The sequence below is a fragment of the Haliotis rubra genome, unplaced genomic scaffold (assembly GCF_003918875.1).
Source record: "Haliotis rubra isolate DU_JTF1 unplaced genomic scaffold, ASM391887v1 Scf866, whole genome shotgun sequence".
Taxonomy (NCBI): domain Eukaryota; kingdom Metazoa; phylum Mollusca; class Gastropoda; order Lepetellida; family Haliotidae; genus Haliotis; species Haliotis rubra.
In genome coordinates, this window is record NW_025767597.1 from 386,884 (window position 1) to 404,516 (window position 17,633).

Sequence of the window (17,633 nt, forward strand, 5' to 3'; positions counted from 1 at the left end):
AACGTTTTTGTTAAAATGTTTTTTCAACGACTGAAAGATAATTTTCGGTAAGTTTGCCATAGTGATTTATCTGAGAGCCCCAAAACTGTTAACGTATTGTAATTTTGAATTAACGATTTCTTGTGAAACATTTAGCTCATATTACTGTATCCAAATATAGATCTTGTTTATCACGATTTAGGTTACGTTCCCATAGTTTAGAAATTGAAAGAGGCCGTTACTATAACATTCCCCGAGACAAAGAACATGCAAAATGTGTAACTTATACGTAAATGAAAAAAATGAATATCACTTACTTATCTGTCCAGCCTACATTGAATTAAGACGTAAATATCTTTTGTCGCAATTCTATGTTTTCCCCAATATACTAAAATTCAATTTGTTGTTATCATCCAAAAATGAAGACATTTCCTTGAATACTGCTAAAATATCTGTTTTATGCATTCGAAAAAGGAAATCAATTTTGTCATATTAAGATTGTATATATTATACATGCTTTCATTGTTATCATTTTATTTCATGTCTGCACCGATGAGTTGTTTTGTACTCATAGGCCCGTGGCCTCATAGGTATCAGAAATAAAGATTTGATATCACCATCACTGGTATGTTCAGTGTTGTGGCTCCAAAGCAAGTTTTCCTTGTGTATCATCTTTATTGTATATTTCATTGTGTCGTCATTAATACAAGTTGTGCGGTGGGTTAGCTCTAAAGTGTTCGCTCGTCAGGGCCCGAAGGCTCACTCACCATCAATGCTGTTTTGTATTGTCATGGGTACGTGTTGTGTTGTTTCAATACTGGCTCGTTCTTCATCTTTCATACATATTGTGTTGTTTCATCATATTATCATGACTGATAACATGTTATCATATACTAATATGTTATTACGTGTCGTCCGTGGTACATATTGCTTCGTTTCATCATGAACACATATTGTGTTGTCGTCATTGATAAATATCGATGCATACACTTTTGGAAACATAATGTTTCCGTCTCGACAAGTACATTGTAGAAATTGATGTCGGGACGAATTGGCAGTGATACATAATCGTTGTTGATACAGTTGCTTAGAAACGCCTGTATAGGTGCATTAGTAGGCACTTTATCCCATTCATTTCGTATGTGATAGGACTATGAGCTTCCTGCATGAACGAGTCAAAAAGTTAGTGTCTTAATAGCGGAGACTGTTGCTAGTTATATTTACACATGTTACACAATGACATATGTAACCACACATACTTCGTGTACAACCGGTAGTGTAGATGAGGATCAGTGTTGTTACCTTCAGGTAACAGGGTAAAGAAGTTCCGGTAATGCCTTCATGCCTTACTCTTAGTGCAATGCAGATAATATATATATATGTAAGATATTTCAGGACATGTGGATGAAGGTTGCAGTTGGTTTTTAAATCACGCGAATCTGCAGCCTGGTTGAAAACCAGTCTGATCGAGTCTGGTATGAGTTTCTTTGAAAACGTGTTAAACCTAATCATAATTGAATTCCATTAAAAATAACAGATGACTGAATCCATAATACACATTCAGATTTATTTTTCACAGCAAGTGCAGATTGTACAGATTTTCCTGAATCATTCTGTGAACATCCTCACTGGCTACTGCAGGCAGCCACGTCAGCCTCAGGAAGACGAGGAACCCGAATGACTTCCCGGGGAAGGTAACACTGTTTCCTTCCGTCCTGTAAGGTTTCCAGCTCTGGCAGCGTATTATTGACAAGCTTTAGCGGGTTGTTGTTCAGGGCCACGGTTCTGAGATGGTGCAGACTGATTATGAACTTTCCATGATAATTGTATATTGTATGTTTCCTGAATAATATTTGCATGTAGAAGTAGTAAGTGTTGCAATGGTCACTCATATTATGTTTCAGCTGATTTTCCGTGGTTTTCTAGAAGAAACTGCTTCATTAAATGTATCGCACGTATATGATCAATCTAAACTCTCGTAGTGGAAACTCACCGATAATTTGTCGACCTATTGGTGTTAACCAGAGAGCGTCTGTAGGTTGACAGGAGGAACTATTGGCCAGTGTGATGTGAACCAGAAGACGACTTGTCTAGGGGATGACACTTACTTGCTTGTGAGTCCATCGACTGGCGTCAGCCAGAACACATCTACAGGTTGGTCGGGAAATTGTGGAAACGTAATAGAGGTAGTGTTATCCATGGCAGCAGGAAGTACATCGTCACACTACGGGCATGTAGCCATAGGAACTAAAACACAACACTATGTATTAGAGAGTATACCTCGACTTTGCATGAACATGAATCAACACTGCCATTATATTTGCTCTTATACTTAGTATTGAGAGTATCATTCTAACTAATCCTAAAACGTGCATATAATGAAGGAAAATATGGAATACTTGACAGCTTTATATTTACACATATGTCTCAGTAGTATGTTCTATATCGACAATTGGTTAAACCCTGGAGATTATTCAATTTACATGGATGGCTTTGTGCAGTGGGCGTAGGCTCTGATGGTGCTGTTGTTCACGCTCGCCTCCACTGAAAACACGGAACCCGACCAGTCTCTTATACGGGGACCGTTAACCAGTAGTCCTGCAGATGAAGACGTGAATAAAACAAACTCAATATATACTGTCATTAACATACATTTTCGTAAAATGTGTATTTGAAATGACCGATCAATCAGTACAGCTCAGTCCGTGTGAGCATTTTGTTTTCTGTTGGACTCTATCTGCATCTCAGCGGAAACGATTATCTTCTACCGTTTATCATTATCCCTGTACCTAATCGTAGTATATATGTTCTTTTATTTGTGGCTAGATTATCTAAAATTGCTAATATCTAAAGGGATGGTGTAAATCCAGCTAGGGGTCCATGCAGGAAGCAATGTACCTTAAGTCCCCATGGTCCCTATTATGGTGATCTACCTTCGGTTGTTAGTGATCCTATAGCCTGGCTTTATATTGTATTGTTATCTAAAAAATATCGTTTTATGATAACATGCTAGATTTACTTTTAAGATATGTGATACACTGGTAGTTTTACTGTTCTTCGTCAACAAGCTTTTAATTTCTACTTTTTATTGTTCTCTAATACGACGAATTAATTGCTCACGTCACGATATGGCTGAAATATTGCCAAAGTGACTTTAAATTTTAACTCACTCACTCTACTGTACTTCACTATTACCTGTGGTGAAACTACGTGTGATAGGCAGTATGAAAGTATGACAGTGTATATGACCAGGAATATATAAGGCGAGGTTAGTGAGTGATTCTTGCTTAACGCAGCATCAGCAATCTTGCACAATCACTACATGGTGGTTCATCGAGATACATAGATATCTTGCTTTCACTTGTGTTACTATCTGTTCTGTGTATCAAAGCCAGTCAGGACTAAACCTTTGATCGTGATTTGCGCATAGCTAAATATGAAAACGTTAATACTGGAGAATATCTGGGTTTGATTTTCAAACAGATACCATTTGGCGTGAAGGCCACATGGCGGTGGATTCTTCATCAGAGGTTTTAGAGATGACCAAAATTTTTTGTCTTGTCCAAATAACATAAAATCGCATGAAACTCGTTATGAATTATATTTTCATGTTTCTGGTCACATTCTACAAAGTAAATAGGAGTTATGAAATCTCCCAGTCGTCCCCAGTTAAATTCAATAAAGGTAAGAGGGGAATGACAATTATAAAAAATCACGTGTTTCTAGATGAATTCTCCTGGTCCCACACTGACCAAACAAGAGAATCGTGTTCGATGTGGACCGATATCTTTAACGCGATTTAGGCCACTTTATCGAAGTAACAATTAAAAACAGATTTAGTGTTATACATATTCAGTGTAAATTATAAACTATTATATCCTTCACAAGCCTAAAGGCACACATTGCAGGATATGAACACACTGATAATGTATGGAAATGACATGATATGTCACCGCCAGAACTTATTTTGTTGGTAGGTTTGATGGTAAGTTTTTCATACGCTTGCTTATTCCAACTGCATAGCATACAAAATCAGTTACAGAGTTGAGTTCAGTAAGCCAAGACGTGTAACACCAACAGCCACGCCTGCAATGATGACCTTCAACGACTGAGGAATACAGGCTATATTTCAGAAGGTCATTCTCAAGTCATTTTCATGCAATAAATGTGGACTCTGGTATTATACATGAACTGACTGATCTTTCAGTATGCCAAGGACGTATTGATGGAAGTGCATCAGAGAATGTAAGAAATCGGATTTGAATATCCAACCATACATGAACAAGTATTTAAGCAGTGTAGAACAATTAATGAATATCAAAATCAATTGCACGTACTGGTGAAAGGTTATTCTGTCAACGGCCCTGTCTCCTCCTCCTGTGAAGAAACTGAGGAAATAAAGAAGAATGATCATGGAAGTCTGCGGGATTAACTGTAAAATGTTCATGTGTCGATTATAGAGCATTATGGTCATAAATGATAGGCATGTATTGTAGTGCCTCAGTTGTGGCACTGTAAACTGTGGTCAAGATTCCATCACATGCCAAGGCTGGATATGGAGGATGGAAATAGAAAATTCTTGATACAATAAAAAAGTGTCGCATCTTTCTGGATTAGACTGTAGATGTTTAAGAAGATTTTAGATTACAATTGATTCCAAAAGCATTAATACATAGTAACCCCACAGCGCTGATTACATTGGATGGTAAAATACATTCCTCATTAGTAATTCGTGTTCCAACATATGAACGTCTACTGAGTCCTAACAGAAGCAGTTTAATATTCCTACAACATCGTTTAATAGATTACACAGCTGCATTACAACAACAGAAACATGTCAGTCAGAACATGATAACTTGTAAATACTTACATTTTCAAGCAATTTGTGTGAATAGTTTTCGAGAACACTTGATGTCATCACTAAGTTTCAGTGGTTCATTCATAAAGTTGTCACTGTTATTTCGCACTTTTTACCTGAGGGATTATGTTTCTAAGGATAGCCAAGATGGGATATTCCTTTGCACTGACGTTTTCTGTGCACTGAGAAAATGCTGGCCTAACGCACTGATAACATCTATGAAATACTTTTTGGAAAAATAGTTAGAAAATAAATATGCATCCCCATGATAACCAAGTGTGCTCCCCTTCTTCCACATTAGTTTCTTCCAATACATGTGAATCGGAATTTCTGCTAGGGTTGGTAAAATCAAAACAAGGTAATATGATTTGGCCAAAAAGTGACCAAATACGTTTGAGTGGTTGACATGCCGGAAATAGTCATACAAGAGAGGGGTAAGAACGCCTGATTTGTTTCATACTTAGGTCTTTGCATACAAATTCAGAGTATAATCAACTCTCCTAAAGGCTGTGTGACAAGAGGGATGTCTTCAACTTTCCCACACTCATTTCCAGCAGGTCCGGACATTGTTTTTGTTTACATTTGGGAACTTTTGAGGCAGAATCGAGCATGCTGTTTTGCCATGATTTCAAAGAGTGATGATGACAAAACAACTATCATGACATAGATGGAATCGTGCAATCAACTTTCCTCACGAGAGAGGTATGCTGTGAATCTAGAAAGGGTTTCATTGTTTCTATTTGTAGGTTTTATTTCAGATTATTACGGTCAATGAACCTTTGTGTTATCCTCGTTAGCGTTGGTATATCATTTTCACAAATAGTGGCAAAAGCGTTCATCATGATGTCTTATGGGGAAGTGAGACCCTGTTTTGAATAGGAAAGATTCAATGCTACATACATATTCATATGGCTCACCCCGGGTTCTGGGTACTTTTTGTAGATGCAAGGACAATTATACAAATCATAAGTTGACTGGTTACAATTTTGTATATAGATATTGTGGTTCACTCTTATCGTTATAATGTGGTTGGGCTCATATAAACTGTATGACCACGGCTCTGGCACCTTTGTCAGATCGATATACTCACTCAGCAAAGAATGTTTCAGATCTAGTTACAGTGGCCACGTCAGGTCCAATTACTGGTGTTATCTCATACCCGGGTGTCGACTGAAGCAGCTTCTTGAAGTTGTAGAAGTCCATACCCAACTGACTGCCACTCACAGTGATGTTATATTGCCCAGGGAATATGTCAGGTTCTGTAACAATTACCATGGAGCCAGACATTACAGAAATAAAATGTAGGAATAGTAACCTTTTTCTCACTAGAAGTAGAAAATTATGGACTAAAATTCTAAAATTACAAAAACAACTAAATAATTAAAGTTATGAGATTTGCACAGTTTTGCACATTGTTTTTGATTCGGTATGTTGAGTTGGAGTCATTCTATAGAAATACCATGGTAATGTTAAGTCATATATATTCATGCACATGTTTATATTAATACCATTTCCGAGTTCAAGGCCTGCCAGTTGGTACCCCTTGGCACTGGTGTATTGCAGCAGTTCTTTGGCGTTGGTAGGATCCCAGTGACCATCCTTCCTCTTCAGGGCGTTCAGACCAAATATTAACTTCCAGTCGACATCCTGGACAAATGTATTAACAGCATCCCAGGTAGCTCCTGCAGACACAACATAGTGAGATCAGAAAATACCCAGCTGTATTGGCCTCCTAGATATCCATATGTACAAAACCATAGTTCCACAACTAACAAGCTACAGATATTATAAATAGATTTACGCACCTGTAAATGCACGGTTGATGTCTACTGTGCCATGACCTGTAGGGTCAAAGGTCAGACTATCACCCTCAGTTCCTCCAATCCTCAGATAGCATGGAGACAAACCTTTAGCCAGGGTCTGAACTTTCTGAGAGCTGGAGGTATACAACAACGTGACACAGGGCAATTTTTACAGTAAGTTATTTGCATATATAGCATGCATATTTGCGTCAAAGCAGAAACAAAGAGTTCAAATATCACACACCTACAATAAACTAATTGACAACACACCAAAACCGAAATGGCATAATGCATTGACATGCCTATACGTTTCTTTGCTTAACGATTTGGACACAATGTTTAAGCAGAAACAAAGAATTTAATTATCACGGGCCCATAATAACTGACAACACACCAAAACAGAAATGGCATAATGCATTGACATACATAACGTTTCTGTGTTCAACGGTTTGGGTACAATGTTCACACAGTAATCTGCTAACATGAACTTGTTAGTTTGAAGTGGTTGGTTTTATTAGGATCTTCGGTCTATGTTTGTCAATGATTTTCAAAAAGAAGATGTAAAATATAACGTGCCCCAAATACAATAAACCATGTGTTTTTTTCTCAGAGAGATCACAAATTTTAGTTCGTTGTATCTGCAGTTTGTTCAAAGCATGTCGTCTAAAATATTCGGCAAGCGGTCGGGACAGATAGAACAACAAACAGTTCGTTAATTCTTTATGAACGTAGTTTACTGCATGTGTGTGAGTGTGTGTGAGTGAGTATGTGTGAGAGAGTGTATGAGTGTTTGTGAGTGTGTGTGAGAGAGAGAGTGTGTGTGTGAGAGAGTGTGTGTGTGTGTGTGTGGATACAAATTATCAACTGCAAATGAAATTAATCTTCAGTAACTTGATGTCTGTTGGCCTCCTTGAGTGAGTGAGTGAGTTAAAATTTATCGTCACATCGGCAATATTTCAGCCATATCGTGACGAGAACATTTAATTTTATCCATAGTAATTAATGGTAAATTGTAAAAACCTGTCAACGAAGGACAGTAAAATATCTAGATTATCACAAATTCGAATTTAAAACTAATAACTAAATCTAAAACAGGGTAACTATAGATGACAATACAATATAAAACAGGCTATAGATCGCCAACAACGGAAGGTAGATCACCATACTAGGGACCATGGGGACTTACAGTACCTTTGCTACCTGCATGGACCCTAGTTGGATTTACACCATCCCTTCAGCTGCTGGCGACTGTAAGAAATATTAGCCAAAATTAAAATAACAAGAATACTACGTTTAAAAATCCTGGTAAGTTTAAAATGACTTTGAAAATTTTGGGACTTACGTACCCTCTCAGGAGGACAATAAATTACAGTACTTTAACCCCCCTCGCAGAGATTGGCCTTCTTGAAGATCACCTTGATCTACTTACTTGAAGTCCAGTCCTTTCCAGTGCTGTGGGGTGGGCAGTAGACTGGAGTCCAGTGTTACGCCAACAAACAAGTCATCAATATTTGAAACTGCTTGTATTGTTAAAACTGTGATATTAACATTGACTACTCCCGCTGTGTGGGATATGAAGGTGGTGACCAGTAGGAGAGCTGACAGCGTTACCTTCATTGTCTCAGAAGTTTCCTATCGGAATGTATGTCACAGGTAATCTACATTTATCTAAGGTGGTCTTTCATGTATATAGACTGTGGTGTGTCGTCTATGTTTCCTTCATATATCTCCAGCACTGACGTGTGTAATGTTGTGTCGTAAAAAGCAAATCTTCATTATGAATCCTCTTTAAAAGATATATTGTTTTCGTCATTAATACATGAGATTAGCATAGTGGTTAAAGCGTTCGCTCGTCACGCCAAGGCTCACTCACCATTAAGACATGCTGTTTTGTATCGTCATAGGTTCATATTGTGTTGTTTCATTACTGAAACGTAAACGTGTTGTATCTTCCATACCTATTGTTTTGTTTCATTATTGAAACATATTGTGTTGTGTCATGACTGATAATATATTATCATAGACTGTTGTTTTTTATGTGTCTTCTGTGATATGTAACGTATTGTGCCGTTATAAATGCATACATCGGTTTTCGTCATTGATAAATATCGTGCAGTGCCGTTATTGAAACAATATGTGTCCATCACAACACGCATATTGTAGAAATTGATGTCCGAACGAATTAGCATTATTTTTGTTAATGCAGCTGCTTGGAATAGCCTGTATAAGTGCATTAGTAGGCACTTGTACCCCATTCATTACAAGTCATAGACTATGAACCTTCTGCATACTTCCACAAGCAATGTTACACAATGACTTATGTAACGACACATACTTCCACAAGCAATGTTACACAATGACATATGTAACGACACATACTTCCACAAGCAATGTTACACAATGACATATGTAACGACAAATACTTCCACAAGCAATGTTACACAATGATATATGTAACGACACATACTTCCACGAGCAATGTTACACAGTGACATATGTAACGACACATACCTCCACCAGCAATGTTACACAATGACATATGTAACGACACATACTTCCACCAGCAATGTTACACAATGACATATATATGTAACGACACATACTTCGTGTATAACCGGTAGTGTAGATGTGGATTAGTGGATCTTCAGATAGCTTAGGGTAAAGTTCCGGTAATGTCTTCAGGCCTTACTCTTAGTGTAATGCAGATATTAATATTTATGTAAGATATTCAGGACATATGGACGAAGATACAGTTGCCTGGTTAAAAAATACGAAGAAGAAGAATACGTCTGATCGACACTGGTATGAGTTCCTTTGAAATCTTGTTGAAAGGCGTACACGCATGTATTTGAAAGGTAAACACCTATTATTATAATTGAACTCCATTAAAATAACTAATAACTGAATCAAGAATAAACGTTCAGATTTATTTCCATAGCAAGTGCAGATTGTACAGATTCTTCTGAATCATTCTGTGAACAGCATCACTGGCTACTGCAGGCAGCCACATCAGCCTCAGGGAAGACGAGGAACCCGAATGACTTCCCGGGGAAGGTAACAGTGTTTCTTTCCGTCCTGTAAGGTTTCAGCTCCGGCAGCGTATTATTGACAAGCTTTATCGGGTCGTTGTTCAAGGCCACGGTCCTGAAATGGTGAAGACTGATTATGAACTTTGCATGATAATTGTATATTGTATTTTTCCTGAATCATATTTGCATGTAGAAATGATAAGTGTTGTCGTGGCAGGTCATTCATCACTTTTCAAGTGATTTTCTGTAGTTTTCAGAAGAAACTACTTAGTTAAATGTATCACTTATATAATCAATCTAAACTCTCGTTGTGGAAATTAGTCCACCTATTGGTGTTAATCGGGAAGCTTTTGGAAGTTGCTGGAGGAACTATTTGCCAGTGAGTCTATTGAATGGTGTGAGTCAGAAGACAGCTATGCTGGTGGAGGGACTTACTTGCTAGTGAGTCCATCGACTGGCGTCAACCAGAACACATCTACAAATTGGTTGGGAAATTGCGGAAACGTAATGGAGGTATTGTTATCCGTGGGCAGCAGGAAGTACATCGTCACACTGCCGGGCACGTAGCCATAGGAACTAAAACACAACACTTAATATTAGAGGACAGCTTCCCTTGGCATGAACATGAATCTGAACTTATTATGTCTTACTCCTATGTTCTATATTGCGTATGTTTCATTCTTAATGACGCACGGAAGAAGACCTATGTTGACACATTCTTTACAAATGAAGGAAAATGTAGACAAACGCTTGGCATAATGGTTCGGGCGGGTCATATAAGGAAACATGTAAAGATGGTACTTTTTGTTTTGCCGCCTGGTGCTCGGTATTAAGGGGATAAGACAACTACTGTTTGCCTTGGAGTGTGAGATGTATATGAAATACAGAATATTTTGCGACATGGTCTCTCACTGCGCTGGAAGGGTATTATAGGTCCACATCATCCAAAGAATATTATATCTAACACTATTTTAAACGTAGAATATTTGTCATCTAAAATTTGGCTCAATTTGCTAACTATGGCAAAGGACTGAAGGGATGGTGTAAATCCAGCTGGGATCCATATAGGTAGCAAATGTGCTGCTAGCCTCCATCCTATCTAGTATGGCATATACCTTCAGTTGCCCGTTTTATTTCTTATTGCATTATCTTGAATAGAGGTAGAGGTTACCGGCGCTTGTTCAGCCCAGTAACAGCAGCCAGCACAAATACCTCCGCACACCCTTTCATCCACCCCTATCAATAATCTTGATACCGAACCACATTTCATTGTATCTAACCTCATCTTGCTTCCATGTCTTTCAAAAGAGATTTTTATCTATAGATCAACGTGTAAACAGGCTAATGCATTACAATATCTGGCAGCATTTTGGGGGTTGAATTTACTTGGATGGCTTTGTGCAGTGGGCGTAGGCTCTGATGGTGCTGTTGTCCACGCTTGCCTCCACAGAAAGTACGGGTCCTCCCACCAGTCTCTTGTAGAGGACAGTTAACCAGTAGTCCTGCAGTTGAAGACATGAATCAAACACCATCATTACCTTTCATCAATACAGATAGAAATATCAAATTTGGCTATGTTAAATGTTCACTTTAATTTATTGCTTACAGTGTTTTATGCTGTGAACTGTTTGAGAAAACAACATCACACTGAATGTGCCTAACTATTTATTATTTTAACATCTTTTCAGTATTTCAATTCCGTCAGTGTCGTTTGTTTTATTCTGTTACGCGCCATCATGTGCACTCATCTTTGGCAATGATGAGAAATAAATATCTTTCATCGTTATCGCGCAAACTGCTGTTTCCAAATGAGGTGTAACGGAATCTAAATCTCTATTAAGATAGATGTCCACATGACCAAGAATATATAACATCAATGAAGTGTGTGAGTGATTATATGTTTAACGCCTCATCAGAAATCTTGTACCACTTGGAGCCAAGCATCACATTTAATCAAATTCATTGCATGATTGGTGATTGTTTCATTCCTTGATATACATGCATACCATCAATTGCACTTTGAGTTGTTTCGCCACCTTCATTTAATAGCCTGAGTTATGACTGAAATACATCATCAAAGTAAACGCATACGTAAAATATCAAATGTAATTGGTTTCAGATTAGTCAGTCTTGAATTTTCGGTGAAACACACCCCACTGGTCTTAAAATGAAAACAGTGGTACATTCTATCAGATTAGGTCATTGAGATTCGCTGATTGATTGTTTTAGGTGCTACATCCTTATGATAGTCCCAGTACATCGATATCCCAGCAGGTGGACGCAACCCTTCCCATTTCCTACCTTACACACCCCAGCCACATCCCCTGAGAAAGGTTTCACTTTGTGGCTTGGTCCGTTTGTAAAAATTAAACACTATCTTTGAAAACTGGACATTTAATCCACACAAGATATATACATAAAGAACTGGTCAGTTTCATACTTACAGGCAACGGATCAAAGGTACTATTGCCAATCAGTGAATATCTTTCGGCGTAGAATTCCTGTCTGAGAACTCCTTTCAGCCCCATCCGGGCAGCAATACCAAGTTTGTCCAGCCACCTGAACAGTGTACACTTTCAAAAGGCGGTGTCGATGTTGCATTTGAATGTAAGTCCCTGTTATTTTATTAAACAAACGTTCTTACAACGGAAGGCAGATCTTATCTTGGGCTACTTATTTCGTAAATATCATTTACCATCAGTGTTCATTATGCGAGTTCGGGGCAGTGGGGTAGCCTAGTGATTAAAGCGTTCGCTCGTCACGCAGAAGACCCGGGTTTTATTCCACACATGGGTACAATGTGTGAAACCCATTTCTGGTGTCCCCCGCCGTGATATTGCTGGAATATTGCTAAAAGCGGCGTTATACAGAACTCACTCACTCACTCACTCACTCATAATGCAAGTATAGTTGACTCGCGTACACAGTGGATACTGGTTATATTCAGCTCATGTTTTACGCACAAAAACCCAGCGACGTATCTGTCGGACATCCCCGGGGCACCACCAGGAGAAGAGGAGGACGTCTCTCCCAGCCAGATTGGGGTATGTGGGTTTGTGCGTCTTGCCACACCCAACCCTGTCTGTATATAACTGACCAGTGTGTCCATCAACTTGGTATCGGTAAAATTAGACAGGTGTGCAGTTCGGTCACTGGTGTAGTATCTGTAACAAACAAGGATAGGTTTGACAGTGTTTATCATCTTCCTTGTCAAGTTGGAAATATTGCAAACAAATAAAACATGCTATCGTTCTCAGTAGCATGACTTGTTTATACAAGCAGCCACGCCTGCCATGATGAACTTCAACGATTGATGATAAAAGGCTATATTTCAGAAGGTCATTTTCATGTAACAAATGTGGACTCCAGTAATTAGACATTAATTAGTTGATCTTTCAGTAAGTCAAGGACACATTAAATGGAACTGTATAAAAGTATGAAAGTAATAAGATTAGAATATTTAACCATACACGTATTTGAGCAATATCGAACAATTCATAAATATCAAATATAACTGCACGTACTGGTGAAAGGTTATTCTGTCCACAGCTCTGTCTCCTCCTGCTGCGAAGTAACTGAGGAAGCAAAGAAGAATGATATATATATATATACATATATAACGTTTTAAACATTGTAAACTGCGGTCAAGATTCCCACACAGACCGATGCTGGATGTTCTAAGTAAACATAAACAGTTCACCGCTGGTCCTGATGTAATAGAAAGTGTCATACCTTGGTCCATCAACAGCCTTAATAATGCAATTGTTAAGGTTAGCACCAACAAGAAAGCCAATATTACCGCTATTTAAAGCGGGAATTCGGGTTGCTTGGACTTGTTTGACCCAGAATATCTGCTAGTCGAAAGCCAATTAATGTCGAATGAACCGTAAGCCCACGCACCCACTTTGACGTCACTGGACAACAGAACTGATAGTGGCCTGTCGTTAAGGTTGAGCGGTCCAATATCATTTGCAGCGGCCCGCAAATTTCTGATAATGGGAGGGCCGTTTCATGATAATTCCATGTATTTTAGCTATAATGTTTCTTATGCACTGACAAAACGATATGCTATAGTGTCATACGTCTCACTGATGTACTCACTCAGCAACGAATGCGCTTGATCGACCTACGTTCACGTCAGGTCCAATTACTAGTGTTGACTCATACCCGGGTGTCGATCGGAGCAACTTCTTGAAGTTGTAGACGTCCATACCCAACTGACTGGAACTCACAGTGATGTTATATGTGCCAGGGAATAAGTCAGCTTCTGTAGTGAGTGAGTGAGTTTAGTTTAGTTTTATGCCGCACTCAGCAATATTCCACCTATATGGCGGCGGTCTGTAAATAATCGGATCTGGACCAGACAATTCTTGGATCAACAGCATGAACATCAATCTACACAATTGGGAACCGATGACATGTGTCAACCCAGTCAGCGAGCCTGACCATGCGCATCTTCACGGGTTCGGCTTCTGTAATAATTAACACTTTATGAGAACATATGAAGAACTGTCGTTATTAAGTCATACATAATAGTAGGAACTGTACTTTGATTATAAAATGAAGTGGAACATTAAAAGTTATGAGTCTTGCACATTGTTTTACACATTGTATTTAATTTTGCATGTTAAATTCGAGTCATTTTACGGAAGTAACATGGTAAATTTCTGTCATATGTTTCCATGCATGGTTATATTGATACCATTTCCGAGTTCAAGGCCTGCCAGTTGGTACCCCTTCGCACTGTTGTATTGCAGCAGTTCTTTGGCGTTGGTAGGATCCCAGTGACCATCCTTCCTCTTCAGTACGTTCAGACCAAATATAAACTTCCAGTTGACATCCCGGACAAATGTATTAACAGCATCCCAGGTAGCTCCTGCAGACACAACATACTTAACTACAGTGAGATCACCAAATATATTTACTGTTCAAATTAAATCCTCGTCCCCCCAAAACAACTGTATAGGCCTTCTAGATATACACATGTGCAATACCATAGCTGGACAAACTATATAGTATATATGTATTATAAATCGATTAACGCACCTGTATATACACGGTTGCTATCTACTGTGCCATAATCTGTAGGGACAAAGGTCACGTTGTCACCCTCAGTTCCTCCAATCCTCAGATAGCATGGAGACAAACCTTTAGCCAGGGCCTGAACTTTTTCAGAGCTGGAGGTAAACAACAACGAGATACAGGGACAATCTTTATAGTAAGTTACCATCTTTATGTATATTGGCATCGAGGCAGAATCAACGAACTGAAGCACTTACAATGTATTTGCAGACAACATACCAAAACAGAAATGGCATTATGCATTGACATGCATTACGGTTTTGTGCTAAACGGTTTGCAAACCATTGTTCTTACAGACACCTTCAAATTTGAACTAGTTTGCTTGAAATGATTAGTTTGATTAGGTTTTTCTGTCTGTATTTTATAATGATTTAAAAACATGTAAATTTGATACAGACGTGCCCCAGAGCGCAAATAGAGTACACTATGGTTTTGTTCTCAAAATGACTCCCAATTTTAGTTCGTTATGACTGTAGTTTGTTACATGCAGTCTGTTACATGCAGTTCGTTACATGCAGTTCGTTACATGTAGTTCGTTTCGACTAGAAAATTCAGGCGGTGGCTGGAACAAAAACCAAACACGTCGATGTATTTGTTAGTTCTATATAAACGTAGTTTACTGTACGAGTGTGTTCAGAAAACGCATTATGAAGTTCAAATGAACAGAATTTTCAGTAACTTGAAGTCTATTGGTGGCCTACTTACTTGAAGTCTAATCGTCCCCAATGCCGTTGGGTGGGCAGTAGACTGGACTCCAGTGTTACGCCAACAAACAAGTCATCAATAAATGAAACTGTTTGTGTTGTTGAAACTGTGACATTAACATTGACTACTCCCGCTGTGTGGAATATGAAGGTGGTGACCAGGAGGAGAGTATATAACATCACGCACTTATATTACATCACGCACTTACATAACATACCTTACACGTGATTAGACTAGGAGTGCCAACCTTGAACAGGCCCATGCTGGTGTATTAATGAAGAAAAAATAGCTTATTTTACACGCACTTTCAGCAACAAGGTGACACAATGGCATATTAACAAAAACTATATCGAGCGTAATCCGTGTTGTACATGCGGATTATCGTTGTTACCTTCAGATACCTTAGGGTAAAGATGTATTGATGCCTTCAGGTCTTGCTCTCAGAGTAATGCAGATACTGATTTGCATACAGCATATTTCAGGTCCTATGGGCCACGATGCAGTTGGTTTTACATTCGTGAGTTAATCACGTAAATTTATAACCCGGTTTATAAGAGAACAAAAATCAAGATGGTATGACTTTCACTGAAATCTTGGTGACAGGAGCACATTCATGTATACCTAACATGATGTGGAAGGTAAACACCTACGTATAACTGAATTTAATAACAAAATAACAAATACCTGAATCAACACAACAGAAATGGAATAATGCATTTACATACATTACGTTTCTTTGCTTAACGATTTGGACAGAACGTTCTTACAGACATCTGCTGACATGAACTAGTTTGTTTGAAGTGGTTAGCTTGATTAGGTTCCTCTGTCTGTATTTGTCAGTGATATTCAAAAATGAGGATTTGACATATGACGTGCCCAAGAGCGTAAATAGAGTGCACTATGTTTTTTCTCAAAGAGACCACATATTTAAGTTCGTGACATATAGTTCGTTACATGTAGTTCGTGACATATAGTTCGTTACATGCAGTTCGTTACATATAGTTCGTTACATGTAGTTCGTTAAATATAGTTCGTTACATATAGTTCGTTACATGTAGTTCGTTACATGTAGTTCGTTACATGTAGTTCGTTACATATAGTTCGTTACATGCAGTTCGTTACATGTAGTTCGTTACATGTAGTTCGCTACATGTAGTTTGTCACATATAGTTCGTTACATATAGTTCGCTACATGTAGTTCGTTACATAGAGTTCGTTACATGGAGTTCGTTACATATAGTTCGTTACATGTAGTTCGTCACATGAAGTTCGTTACATATAGTTCGTTACATGTAGTTCGGTACATGTAGTTCGTTACATGTTGTTCGTCACATGTAGTTCGTTACATGGAGTTCGTTACATGTAGTTCGTTACATATAGTTCGTTACATGTAGTTCGTCACATGTAGTTCGCTACATGTAGTTCGTTACATGGAGTTCGTTACATGTAGTTCGTTACATGTTGTTCGTTACATGTTGTTCGTTACATCTAGTTCGTTACATGTAGTTCGTTACATGTAGTTCGTTACATATAGTTCGTTACATGTAGTTCGTTACATGTAGTTCGTTACATGTAGTTCGTTTCGGCTAAATAATACAGACGGTGGCTGGAACAAACAACACACAAACACTTCGATGTATTGGTTAGTCCGTTATAAACATAGTTTACTGTGTGAGCGTTGTGAATACAAATTAAGAACTTCAAATGAACAGAGTTTTCGTCTATTGACGATCACCTTGACCTACTTACTTGAAGTCCAGTCCTTTCCAGTGCTGTGAGGTGGGCAGTAGACCGGAGTCCAGTGTTACGCCAACAAACAAGTCATCAATAATTGAAACTGCTTGTGTTGTTGAAACTGTGACATTAACATGGACTACTCCCGCTGTGTGGGATATGAAGGTGGTGACCAGGAGGAGAGTTGACAGCGTTACCTTCATCTTCTCAGATTGCTCTCATGTGAATGTATTCCACGATTAATCTGAGATCTGGTGTGGTTTTATATAGACTGTGTTTATCTACAGATTTGAAAAATATCAATAACAATACGCACTTATATAACATCACTCACTTATGTAATATCACGCACTTATATAACATACTTTACACGTGATAAGCATGACATTCATTATCTCAGGATTTTCTTATCTGAATGTATGTCACATGTACTCTGCACTTATC

At 38.4% G+C, this 17,633-nt stretch overlaps 1 protein-coding gene across 7 annotated transcripts in view; it reads right to left on the reverse strand.

Moving 5' to 3' along the window:
- Positions 1-17,633, reverse strand: part of LOC124263026 (heparanase-like) — a 197,915-nt gene that overhangs the window by 170,064 nt on the left and 10,218 nt on the right. For 2 of the 7 annotated variants that reach the window (XM_046697637.1, XM_046697643.1), the window contains exons 3-9: positions 14,371-14,544; positions 13,770-13,935; positions 13,193-13,243; positions 12,632-12,832; positions 12,113-12,227; positions 11,055-11,170; positions 10,104-10,244 (exon numbers count right to left, since the gene is read on the reverse strand). In XM_046697637.1, coding sequence (XP_046553593.1) covers positions 10,104-10,244; positions 11,055-11,170; positions 12,113-12,227; positions 12,632-12,832; positions 13,193-13,243; positions 13,770-13,935; positions 14,371-14,544 — 964 coding nt within the window. Of the gene's footprint in view, positions 1-4,316; positions 4,368-5,927; positions 6,097-6,345; positions 6,520-6,642; positions 6,774-8,068; positions 8,276-9,545; positions 9,784-10,103; positions 10,245-11,054; positions 11,171-12,112; positions 12,228-12,631; positions 12,833-13,192; positions 13,244-13,769; positions 13,936-14,370; positions 14,545-14,714; positions 14,846-15,455; positions 15,544-17,204; positions 17,456-17,633 lie in introns of those variants that run through there. The other 5 variants (XM_046697639.1, XM_046697638.1, XM_046697642.1 and 2 more) reach the window with 5 other exon arrangements.